This window comes from Acanthochromis polyacanthus, chromosome 11 (assembly GCF_021347895.1).
Source record: "Acanthochromis polyacanthus isolate Apoly-LR-REF ecotype Palm Island chromosome 11, KAUST_Apoly_ChrSc, whole genome shotgun sequence".
Lineage (NCBI taxonomy): Eukaryota > Metazoa > Chordata > Actinopteri > Pomacentridae > Acanthochromis > Acanthochromis polyacanthus.
In genome coordinates, this window is record NC_067123.1 from 14218084 (window position 1) to 14231794 (window position 13711).

At 39.3% G+C, this 13711-nt stretch overlaps 1 protein-coding gene across 2 annotated transcripts in view; it reads left to right on the top strand.

Moving 5' to 3' along the window:
* The first annotated feature begins 1888 nt into the window (after positions 1 to 1888).
* Positions 1889 to 13711, top strand: part of nxph1 (neurexophilin 1) — a 118607-nt gene continuing 106784 nt past the window's right edge. For both annotated transcript variants that reach the window (XM_051955134.1, XM_022207414.2), the window contains exon 1: positions 1889 to 2209. In XM_051955134.1, coding sequence (XP_051811094.1) covers positions 2156 to 2209 — 54 coding nt within the window. In that variant the 5' untranslated portion in view covers positions 1889 to 2155. The remainder of the gene's footprint in view (positions 2210 to 13711) is intronic.

The following is a 13711-nucleotide window of genomic DNA, read 5'->3' on the forward strand; positions in this document are numbered from 1 at the left end:
CAGATTCACTGTTACAAACAAACACTGATTTTTTTTTTTTTATCAATGATGAAACAGAATTGACATCTAACAGGCCATGAGGGAATAATCACTAAATTTGACAAAGAACATTGATTGCAATTGTTGAATCTATTTTTAAGATTGAAAATGCTTTTTAAGTAAGTTCTGAGGCCCTGTTTTGCCCTGGTTCTAAAAAAAAAAAACTCCACTCAAGAGCAGATAAAGCCCGGTGCTATATTGCGAACCAGCTCATATTTCCACCAATTTGCAGCAGAACTATTTAACCAGAGAAACTGCATTCTTTCTTTCTTTACTTTAACCCACTGACCTTTGCCATTATTTTCCCTCTAATGAGATCACCATGCCTTGTGCATCAGGTCCTATTTTTAGATTCTCAACCAACTTTTCCGATTCTGAACCTTGTTTTTTCCTCATGAAAGCAAGCAGAATCTGTCAAATTTAGATTTGACAAATTTAGACCTTTGGTCATGTGTAGTGGGCCCAGTTTTCTTTTGAGGTATAAGGTCATTACAGCCCCGCTTTCACTAAGTCTTTCACATACATAATTTGATTCTCTGAAAACTAAGGAAAATATTGGCTTGTGTCAATTCTTCAGATTTTGGTTCTGAATTTGGTGATTGGTTGGTAATGCTGAAAATGTTTTGAAGGTGGTGATTAGAGAGACAGCTGTTACTGGATGAGGACACCAAGATGACAGAAAAACGATCTTGTCCTATCTAAGTTTGGCCAACCCGTGTTGGGACACATACTGAAGTGTTTGAGGACCAGTCACAAGAACCAGAGTTTCCTTCCCCTGGGTCTTGTGGTTACAACACACATAAGGGTTCAGGCAGCCCTAAAGCAGTCGCCAAGTTCCTGTCATGGAAAACAAACAAATAATACCATAATACAATTAAATAAAATGCATTTTGAGGAGCTTTATGAGACACTGAGCTGAAGATGAGAGTGAGTGATAAAAAAATGTCCTATTATAAACTGCTTTTGCTACTAAAAATAAGACGAGTGACAAGTAACTACATTTAATGGCTATTATGGAATAAGTGCTAGGATTGACTTGGATTAAAATCGGGTATGATATGTAGAAAATCTCAAGTGTCTGCTGTAAAACTTCTTACTTGGTTCCAGCGAGAATATTTTTTTTTGAAAGTGAAGTGTAGTTTTTCAATATATATTCTAGTTCAGAGGCAGGTTTGATACTGTCACTCATTTCTAAAAAGTTCTATCGAACAAGTTCATGAACACTGGAATAATCTTAAAACATTCTTACAGAGCTGAGTGTTGTGGGATTGTTTTCTGTTTGTTTTTTAAACAAACAAACATCAGTGATAGCTATTGTACAGCACTTCCTGACAGTAAACGTTAATACATCAGAGTGTAGTGATGAACGGTAGCTGTTGTGTTGTATATTTTCAGGAGTATTTTCAGGTTAGAGACTCTCTTGTTTGTGGGAACGGTGGAGGAGGGGGGCTGCCTGGAGTTATTGGCCGCTGAGTTCTGAATGTCAGCTCATTCATCTACATCATTCGCACAAACCAGTGGCCAAGGTAAAGCGCATTTTCTTCACGAACCTCATTTAAGAAAAAAGGAAAGAGAGAGTAAACTTCGTTTTCTGCATCTTCACTGCGCCCTCGATAAATGCTTTCCGTTTATATTCTTCTTCTTGCTGCTTTTTTTCTCCCCTTCATCTCGTCCCTCCCCCCTAGAGCGAGAGTCTCCCTGGCTGTGTTGTAGGCGCGCGTTATAAAGCGGGAAGCCTCTCCATTCCCTTCACATTGGAGCGCTCCGACCGATGCGCGCCAACTGTCAGACAATCAGGAACTGAACCTGATCACCGCTATGATCCTGCTGCTCCATCCACCTGGATTAACTCTCAGCTAACCTCTGCTTGTCGTCCCCACCGCCTCTAACGCCGTCCCAACCCGCAGCAGCAGCACCAGCCTCCCCGGCTCCTCCATCCTGTCCCCGGTCTCCAACTCTCAGCCTTGTTCTGCGGTCATGGGGTGCGCTGTTTTCTTGTTGCCTGGGCAGCTCAGGGGCTTGTCCGTGCTGTGAGACGGATACCAGGTGGATTTATGGTCGTCAAAGCCGCAAATACCAGCTAAGGGAAATTAGTGGAAGTTTGAGCTCCGGAAGGATGCAGATGACGTCTTGGTGCGCCGTGTTCCTCTTGACGCCTGCACTTTGCCTGGTGAGTTAATTTTCCTGCCCAGTCTGTTCTGTTGCTCAACTTTTCTGTACTTCGCACAGTTGTGGCAAAACAAACAAACAAACAAACAAACAAAAATAAAAACAAACAAACAAAAATAAAACAGAAAAAAACAACAACCATACTTCTTTTTTTCTCAAGGGGAGAAGACTTTTCCCGGTTCAATCTGGCATATTCCAAATGCATTTACACCACAGCTGGAGAGACGCAGCTGTTCAGGGATCCCACCTTATGTTTCAAGGAGCTAAGGGGCAAAGCGCTAAACTTTATCTGCACACTTCAGCGTGAATTTGATAGAAACACTTAAACCAGGTGGGCCTTTTCTGTGCTCAATACCGGTGTTCCTAAAAGGCGATTACTTACCAAGTATAACTGAGGGAATAATGCCTTCACGCAGGAAGAATGGCCACAATTAGGCTACCCGATGAATTTGAATAGGCTTTAATTTGTATTTTAGTTAATTGTTTTATTGCTAAAACCTGGTGTCTAAAACTGTGCTCACTAACACACGCACACAAGTGAATTCGTCTCACGGGGGCGCCCTAACAAACCAAAAATCCATGTTACAGTCAGGTTGCCGGGCGCACGTTAAATTGCCGGTTAGATTGGAAAGCAGTGGCACAGTCCAGCTGGAGCTTGGTCTGCCTTGGTGTTTTGCTGGCGACTATACAAGAAATTCGAAATCGGTTTCAGTCGTGGTTGTCTGTGTGCTTTAGCTTTGGTCTGGGCGTAAAATATTTTACCTGAAAATAATAAAATTAAACAAATCTTGCGACCAGATTAAATATGCATTCCCACATTGAACTGATTTTCTTCTGAGTTTTGAACATGTGAACAAAAAGTTTGCTTTCCCTTTTCAAGTGTAAGTCTACTTTAAAGATTGACCCACGAATTATGCTTTACTGTGCCTCATTTTATTTCATTATTCTGTTATTATTCACCACGCTCTCTTTTCTGATTAATGGTTACAAGGAACAAACTAATAAATGAAATTGATTAAACGAAGCCGAATTCTATTTCTACTTCTTATGTAGTCAAAATAAATGAAATATCAGATCTGAAAATGAAGTTTAAATTCTGCTCTTTCCAATTAGACATGTATTCCAAAGATTAATTGTTGTCGGGCTTTATTTTATTTTAATCTTATTACACAGATTACACATTTGTACTTCGGCTCACTCCCAGCAGGTGCAATCTCTTAAAAAAAAATCGGAATTAAGTGAGATTATAAAACCAATGTGAGTTCCACTAAAATTTGTATCAAATGTTATCACACACGCTGGCCTTTAGATAACTTTCTTTACCGTTATCCCACATATTATGTATAAAGCTGAATGAATCTTTCTGTGGTAGTGTTGTTGCAGCTTGGTTTGTTAACGTGTACAGCTTCTTCTTTTATCTAAATTACACAAAATGAAACACGTAACTCGCCATGTGGAGCTCTCCGAGGTGCTGAAACTATTTAAACACATTTTCTTTTATAAATAGAACACAAAGAACAATATTAATTACGGAGCCATAACTGGAATAACAGCAGGCCGAACCACAATGCTGGTTTTTTTAAATACAAAATTTGCATGTTAGATTGACTTTTGGAATTGTCAGTTAACGTTTAGAGCATCTTTGTTTGACCCCTTTAAACACCATCCTGTCCTATTCACCGTTTAAATCCAGCGCAGTTAAAATTCTAGCAACACTTAATCTTTAATTTTTCTGAAACGTCTCCCTGATGTTTTATTTCAGAATTAAATTATGAAATAGAAATAGAATAAGTGCTATTCATAGACATTGAACTACAATGTGAATTTATTGCAGAATTCCCACTCTGTCGAGGGAAAGCTCTCTCTCTCTCTCTCTCTCTCTCTCTCTCTCTCTCTCTCTCTCTCTCTCTCTCTCTCTCTCTCTCTCTCTCTCTCTCTCTGTATGTGTGTGTGTGTGTGTGTGTCTAGTATTGCAATGATTGTTTTTATAAATACTGTACTGGTGATGATTATTCACAATCCGATAACTCCTGTTCGCCGTGTTGTCCGAATTAAAACGTGTAGCGCGCGCGCGCGCGCGCGCACACACACACACACACACACACACACACACACACACACACACACACACACACACACACACACACACACACACACACACACAAAGCCATCCCGTCTAGAGTAAACGGAGCTATTGTGCAGCCCGTTAACAGTCAGCCTTATCCACAGCTGTGGGGATTAGAGTTGAACTTTGATGGTTTTATTTCGTGTTAAAGGCTCTTGTCTCTGCTTAAGCCTCTTGTCAGAGAGGCGCGCCTTGACCCCCGATAACAGCCTGTAGCCCAGGTACACCGTTAGACAGCACAAGAGACAGAGCTGGACGATCACTATTTAATTAACAAGCCTGCTACTATTCCTGGACACCACCATTCCATCGAGGATTATTATGATTTTTCCTCAGCATTTATATCAATGCAACTTTTCTAATTTAATTCAGAGCGTTTTATATGGATAATGTTGAAGATGTTGTGTTCTTTTTCTTTTACACCTTACACATCTGTATAGGTCTATAATCTGTAGTGAGTTAATTTGCTTCAAATCACATTAATTGTGTAACCTACCATCATGCTGTTATGTGGGATTTTCTTAATTCTCATATGCAAGCAAATCGTAATTTAATTTGTTATGGGGTTTTGATAATTTAGTAGCCAGCACATATATGTCTGTTTAGAACAGGGGACAGGAATGCCCCAGAGACACAATTTTAAAACAGATAAAGATATTCACAAAATGCTTTGAAAATCTAACTGTTTTATTGGCACAAATAGCACTTGTATTTAAAACGATTTTCTGATATTTTTTTCTTACCTATCTTTTTCATGCATATTTGTGAGTGCTATACAACAACTGGTGATTTTGCACTTGTTTTTACATTAGTGACCTTCATTTTCTTCTAATTCTCCCTCACATTATTATGTGCTTTTGTAGTGACTCTTTTTCTACGGTGGGGTCATTAATCTGGCTTTTCACTTTCTTATCATAGCTATAAACTCCAACCACAATAGGAATGTAAGGATTCAAACCACTGATGATAGTGTTAAAAAATGCAGACAGGGTCTCGGCACAGCATTTTGTCAGGCAGTGAGGTCTCTCTGGTTGCTGGCTCTACGGCTGCCACCCCCAACCCACGCCTGTCTTCTGTCTCCCCTGGGATGAACAGATGCAGTGGTCCCACTGGTAGCAGTCGTAGCACTCACATTAAAGTGTTATTATCAAACAGTGCAAATGGGGCCTGCAGTTTGAAGCAGTGTGCAAGGTGGGGAGGAAGGAAAGTCCCACTGAGATCCCTACAACACAGTTCACACAGCATGAACAATCTTCCCCTCCCCACCCCCACCACCTCCACCACCAACACCACCCTTCCTTAACTCCCTTAACCCCATCTCACCCTAACCTTCTCTGCCATGGACCTCTAAATTATCTCATAATAACGAAAAAGCAATATGTTTTCATTGAACCGTTTGAAGCTAAAATCAAGAGCAGGAAAGTATTGATTAATTCAGCTATATGAAACATGCATACACACAAGTGCCCGCATGCTGTGTGACTGAACACATATGCACAAACACACGCTTACATGTACTTACTTGCACTGTGTGGCTATCAAGTGGGAGCTGTTGAGTGTGTGGAGTGTTATGTTTTTTCAGCCCAGGTGTCGACTAAGTGAACATTACACTCAGTTCCTTCTTCAACCTTTGTGCTACTTAGCTTTTAAAGCAGCATGGAGGTGTCACTTCAGAGTTATCAAAGCCCAGCTGCTGGAGAGAGCAGAGTACAAAAGGGCTGAAAGTTCAGCCTCAGAGAACAACACTGCAATACCTCCGCCGCTGCCGCTGTTTCCGTTGCTGTCTCAGTGGTCTCAGCTCGGCCTAGCTACTGGCTCTGTTACATTCAGCATCCTCCTCTCAGAGGCTGCGCTGTCCCTCAAGGCACAAATGGGCACCAGCTGTGTCACATGCTTTCAAATACATTTGGGGTTTGTAAAGTGGAGATCCATGGGGAGGTTTGATTTGATTTGATTGGTGCTGTTCATAGCAATAATTCCACTTACAGAAGTCTCAGTAACTATTTTTAATTCAAGGTTTCACTGCTATTACTAATATTTACCCTCCAACAATCTGTTGTGAATCAATAAAAATAGAAACACCTCAGTTTAGTTTTTAATTAAATACTGTAGATTATTTTGAGATCTTTGATATGAAGTGATCCTTGTGTTTATGTGTTTTGACTACCTGAAAGAGTATGAAGGGCATGATCCCTCACAAAAATGCAATAGCTGTGAATAGCTTTAGAATATTTAAAGTTGAAAGTGCTGGTTCATGGAAGTGAACCCCAGTTCTCAAACAAGTCTATTTTATTGTCATTAATAAGGTTGAGGTGATTTCTGCTAGCCCTATGCAATACAATTAATGTATCAGAATTGTATATATTGTTGAAGACTGAGCAAAACAACTAAGCTAGACAGTTCCACACATGAAATATTCAATGATTTGTGTGTGCGAAATCTAGAAATAAACAACTTTCAGATTTAAATATATATTTGCTAATTGTTTCAACCCTACTTTCAGTAATCTCTTACTTGCTTACATGCCTTGTTGTGCTCCCTAATTTAGAATATTTTTCAGAGGACATGTCAAATGTTACTTAGATTCGCATTAACTGTTATAAATATTTTGTTTTATATTTATAGTTGTCATGATACACTTTAATGCATCATACCATTGTAAAAAAAAAGGTTAGAAGTAGGAAATTCCTAGTTGCTAGACTTTCTTTGAACACCAGTGTTTGGTTGAAACTGGGGCTGCATGTGTGGAGCAGAAAATTGACCTCAAATCAGAGTGCTGCTGTGTGTCTAGGCAGGCAGATTGATGGTGTATAACTTTAAATTGACACATGAAGGTGACTTGGTGTTGCAGTGCTTCATACTGCATGAACTGTAACCTCTGTGATCCTGCCTGTGAGTCCTGGGCTGTCTGATTTGAACTCTCCCTCCCAAGGCGGCTACATGGTCCCACAAACAGCCAAAACAACACTTGACCTTGGTGTTTGACAACAAAGTCAATGATAATAACACCAACTATGGTGTCTGGAATCGGCACTTTATACTCCTGGTTGTTTTTCTTCTCTGCATGGATCATTGCAGAGATGACTACTGAAAACAGAGGGAGGTGAATGAGGAGATCTGTGCCGGACTAGGATCTTTGAAGGTGTTAAATTAGAAAAGAACCAACATTTAATATTTTACCGACCCCATCTGGCTTTAATGGGAAACCACAATGTCATGAGGTTGTCTGTGTGTGCGTGTGTGTGTGTGTGTGTGTGTGTGTGTGTGTGTGTGTGTGTGTGTGTGTGTGGTATGTTTGAGATAGTAGGGGGCTGTGATTAATGACTGCAGCCTCTATTTTTCCCAGCATGCTCCACATTTTCAATCGTGGTCGCAGTTCAAGGGTCAAAGCTGAAACTGATAGTTGAAGGCCGCCATTCTCAGAAAATCCAACCCTGCTTGCGACCTGGGTTTGATCCTGAGGGAAGCTTCACTACCCCCCCCCCCTTCGCTTCCCTCTCCATATCGAGCAAACCTTTTATGCCGAAGTGTGTGACACCTTGATAGCAGTACTTTGAAGAAGGCCATGGAGGGACGTGTCTCTGAAGGAAATAAATGACTAGATAACCCGGTCTCGCCTGCTTTACATCTCCAGGTATACCCGAGCCTCCAGAGTCTGCTGCTCAGCTCGTCACAGCTGAAGCGATAGAGGACTTTTGCAGCACTCACACTAAAATCTGCATTAGCAAGAGATTATTCAGTCTTTTTGATGGTTTCCTGGTTTTTATGTTTTATGAAGATTTAACATTTAAAATCAATTCAGATAGTGGAGGACAACTGAAAAATGCTGCTGTACTATTTTCTCAAGATTGTTTAAAGATGCACTTACCAAGAATTTTCTTAATTAATTTTTTATTGGCAATAATGAAATAACTATGTGTTGTATTTAACCCACATGTTAATGAATATATAGAATTTTAACCAACTCCAAGCTTTATTGGGTGACTTAGCATCTTTCAGCTAATTATTTCAGTTTTACACTCACAGTTTTAGTGTTTGGGTCCAACTTTATTTTGTGTGCGCTGTGGCTATAATCAATTCATGCTACTTGAAATGTTTTTCTTTTTTTGGCAAGCATATCATTTTTAGAATCCCACAGTGCCCTCAAATTCAAAAATTTCCTTTACTGCAGTTTTAGAGCAGTTGAACTGTTCTAAACCATTAAGTATCAAAAGCATGAACGAAAGTGTACAACAAATCTCCAGGCTCCTTTCACTGCAAATCCAGTTTTAACATCAGAAATAGTGTAGATAAAGCAGTTACTTTAATATTTTCCAGTTGTGTTGATGATAAGGTGAACGGTTTAAATGATAAGTATTAATAGCTAACATGTGCATGTGTGTGTGTAATGGCTTCATTGGTGAATCGGTCCATTTGACATATTTCTTCTGATCAGAGTCCGGTTTTCCGTCACTGACTCCCATCCTGTAATGCTTCATAAAATCTTATCTACAGCTTTCTCACTCACTATTGGTGACATTTTGCCAGCTTTGCTTTTTTCAGTATTTCACTCCTGTTTTATCCTTTCTTTCCCAAGTTGAAATATCCAATTCAAAAAATGTGCTTTCTCTGATATACATAGTACATATATTTGGTGGTTGTTGTCTTTATTAACTGGGAATAATAGAACTGACAGGAACTGACATTATAGAAGAGATGAAAAGTAGAGGCTACAAGCAATTGTGCATGCAAGAAAAGTTGTATATACACACACTTAAGTACCTCATACTAGCTTGTGAGATGTGCCTCTGCTGTCACTATATTGCGACAAGGCTCTGGCCAGGTGAAATAGTACAAACTGTCATGTTGTGCTGCTTTTAATGAAAGAAATGCCAAAACCAAACAACAGAGAATAACCTTTTAGAACATAATAGATTTTCGTTATGTCTTATTTTACAGTTCCGACAGTGTTAATCTGATACATCACAGAAAATTAATCATTCTATTTGGCAACATGAGTATAATAAGCTTTAGCTAATGCTACAAAAAAACATTTTAATTTAAATTTTTATGATGTTGAATTGTTATACTGAAACTCGAAATAACTTTTTTTCAATATTGTGCATTAAATTAGGTACAATTAGGTATTGCATGTAACATTTCAAGTTAATTATGTGATAAGATATGTCTTAGATAATATTGTAGTGAAATACTGTTACAGAAGATTAACATTTTTTAAATTGTATTGTGTAGTATCATGGATTCATGGCTTGCATTTTTAACAAATAAAACAGATGGAAAAGTCATTTAAGAATCTACTAAACTGAGATCATTGTATTTGTGTAGACCTCTTATCCTGATAGATGTTTCATACATTAGGTGGCACTGCTTACTTGTAACAATGTAGCAGCTGCACTGCTGCATTGCAACAATGACCAGTGAGGTATCAAGGTGTATATCTGTGATCATCGGACAAAAAGGGAATTTTTTCAAAATAATATTTAAAAATACTGAGATGTTTGGTGGGTGACTATATAACGGTGTCATGAAGTTTTAGGCCACCGGCAGATTTATTTTATTTTATTTTATTTTATTCTTTTAAACTTCACTAATACAGTGGAAAACAGACAATGAACAAAAACATAATTCCTCACTGGCTTCTCACCCAGGCTGAGTTGCAGAAAAGACCAACCAGACATACAGTACTAAGCACTTTCATGTGTTCTTCATTTCATATATATAAAAGCTAATATATTTTTTTACTGAAAGGGCTATAAAATCCCAATGTGCACAACACACGTCATCAAAAAAATAGAATTGTAACTATGACAGATAATAATTACACGCACGCATGCATACACGCACGCACACACACACACACACACACACACACACACACACACACACACACACACACACACACACACACACACACACACACACACACACATGTCTGGTTCTTATATCCCCGTGGGGACTTACCATTGACTCCCATTCATACCTAAACCCTAACCCTTACTAACCCTAACCTTAACCAACACCAAACAATGCCTAACCCTAAAGAAACTTTTTTGCACTTTTACTTTTTTCACTAACAACATGGCCAAGAAAACACTGTTTCCCCCCGTGGGGACCTCATTTTCGGTCCCCACCGTGACGCGAGTCCCCACCGAGATAGCGTGGACTCAGGTCAAAGTCCCCACCAAGTCCCCACCGGTATAGATACACACACACACACACACACACACACACACACACACACACACACACACACACACACACACACACACACACACACACATACTGTGTTTTTCTATCATTGTGGGGACATACCATTGACTTCCATTCATATTTAACCCCTAACCCTTACCCTAACCATAACCCAGACCAAAACAATGCCTAACCCTAAAGAAACGTTTTTGCACTTTTACTTTTTCAGTAACAACAACATGGCCAAGAAAACACTGTTTAAACTTGTGGGGACCGCAATGAGGGCCCCATAAGTGACATTGTTGTCGGTTTTCCTAGCCAGCACCTGAACACACACACACACACACACACACACACACACACACACACACACACACACACAATATTTTTTTAATATGAATTGAATGTGACAATTAAAATTAATTTGAATTTTAATATTATTTTTCATTTTCAGCTATTTTAGGGTTCACCAGAAAGAGCTTTCCATAAATCAAAGAATTTAACACTAATTCTGATAGAAGGGTGTCAAAATACACAGTGCATTGCAGTTTGTTGCGTACGGACCCCTGTGTACTGTGAAAAGCACAAACAATGGACATGTGAGCATCACAACTAGACCATGGAGCAATGGAAGAAGTTGGCCTTGTCTGATGAATCATGTTTTCTTTTACATCACATGGATGGCCAAGTGAGTATGTGTCGCTTACCTGGGGAACACATGGCATCAGGATGCACTATGGGAAAAAGGCAAGCTGGCAAATGCAGTGTGATACTCTGTGGAATATTCTACCGGGAAACCTTGGGTCCTGCCATCCATGGATGTTACTTTGACTTGTACCACCTACCTAAGCATTGTTGCATACCATGTACACTCTGTCATGGAAATGTTATTCCCTGATGGGAATATTCCTCTTTCAGCAGGATAATGCGCTGTGCCACAAACCAAAATACGATGCAATACAGTACAATAACTTCATTAATCCCTGAAGGAAAATTCAATAAATTAAAAGAATGGTTTAGGAATGGTTCTAAGAGCACAACAATGAGTTTGAGATGTTCTAATCGAGCATCTGTGGGATGTGCTGGACAAATAAGTCCGATTCATGGAGGCCCCACTTCACAACTTACAGGACTTAAAGGATCTACTGCTAACATCTTGGTGCCAGATACCACAGCACACCTTCAGAGATCTAGTGCAGTCCTTGGCTCAATGGGTCATTGCTGTTTTGGCAGCAAAAAGGGGATCAACACAATATTAGGCAGGTGGTCACAATGTTATGCCTGATCGGTGTATATACTGTTAAAATGTTAAAAAAGGCTTATGTGAAAAGTAGCATTATTTGTTTTACTTTACTTTTAAAAAAATCTCACTTTTGATGCTTGCACAGTAAAAATTCTTCACTTTCTGTGATATTTTTAAAGGTAAAAATGAAGACAAATGACTTCGTGGCAATAATTATAGTGCAACCACATTGAGGAAGAGATCAGTGCTTCAGTTTCAGTTTTTCAGGCTGGATTCAGCCATTAGCTGTGGCAGAAATACAATACTGTACCAGTGTGGTACTGACTGGATGAAATGGTGATGCAGACAGTAGATTTGGAGCTGTATAGTGATGGATTGCCTTGCTTTCTAACCTGATGATGAGCTTGACTGACCAGTGAAACACAGCAGGCAGAGATGCTGTTCTCCTCAGGGAGTTAGGAGGGCGATGAGAAGGTGGCGGAAATAGTGGAAATGGCGGAGTGTGTGTGTGTGTGTGTGTGTGTGTGTGTGTGTGTGTGTGTGGGGGGGGGTGTAACACTTCCCTCTGCTGCTTCGGCAGTGATGGATCTGCCATCAGAGCTCACGTCTGCTGCACAGTCCGACAATCACGGTGCCTGCTGATGGGAATTACCAGCCATGTCCGTTATCTTCTACTTTAGATCTTTCCATCCTGTTAGGTTACATTGACTGGCCATGCGGGTGCTGTCGCCCCGATCCAGAGACATGTATGGATGACTTATGAAAAAAATCAATGAATGATGAACACTCGTGAGCTCTCCAAACCAGGGCTTGAGACCCCTATATTTGTTCACAATACTAGACTATTTCTGTAGTGGGAAAATCATGACAGTGAAATGTGGGAGGATTTCAGTCAACAGTGTAAAACTTACAATGAATCCAGTTTTGTCCTGTCTAAAGAGCTGTAAAAGAATTCGATCAGTTTAAGATACACTGAAAAGTTTTAAAATCAAATTCTCTGGGAGCTGCTTTAGTTGGTTTTCTCTGCTACAATTAAGCAAACAACAGAACAATGGATATTTGAAACATTTTGAAGAGGAAAAAGAAAAATACAACAAAAGAAAAACAAAACGAAAAAATTAAAAACAATGTTGATGATCCTTTTCAAACCATTCAGAAAATTCCAATGCTGTGATTCAATGATGTTACAATTTTCCTACTAATCTTAGCACTGTAGCATAGCCTCTGTAATATAATATTCCATAATATAATAGTCAATGTGAATCCACCGTAAGTCTTCAACTTTAACCAATCATTTCCCACCTCCCAGAAAATTGTCTTATTCATGATCAGCAGCCCTGGATTATCATATTCCTGAAACTTTGGGTTTAATTGAGCTCACGAGGACAACTTTGGTTTAAACTGAACTTTATTGCCATGGTAGCTAATAATGCGGAAAAATCAGTGTGCATGTACTATCTCATGGCTACTTTAGAAAATGAGGCAAATTAACTGAGCCTAGCCATCTTTATAAACTGTCTTCCATCTGCACCCAAAGAACAGGTCATTAAACCAGAATGATAACAACTTGAAAATGATAAGCCAAACTACATTGTTTATTTTCCTGCCAAATTAGTGATTTGAGAGCCCAAACATATTCTTTGTTAGTATCATTCACTATCTCTATGGCTACAGTACTCCTAGGCTCATGCATAACTTGACTGAGATTTAAAAAATTGTTCATTTTTGACTACACATTCACCCTGACCTTCTCTTGAAGAGGTTTAAGATCCTGTAGCATCCTTTTACTTCTACCTTTGCTCCTGACAGAGAGGAGTGTCACTTTTCATTGCCACTACAGGTCCTTTTGTAAACAAAGATAGATTTTAGGCATTTCAAGAAATAATTCTTGTCACTAAGTTAAGGACAATCCTAAGTCACTGTCTGCAAGTATGCTAATTAATTAA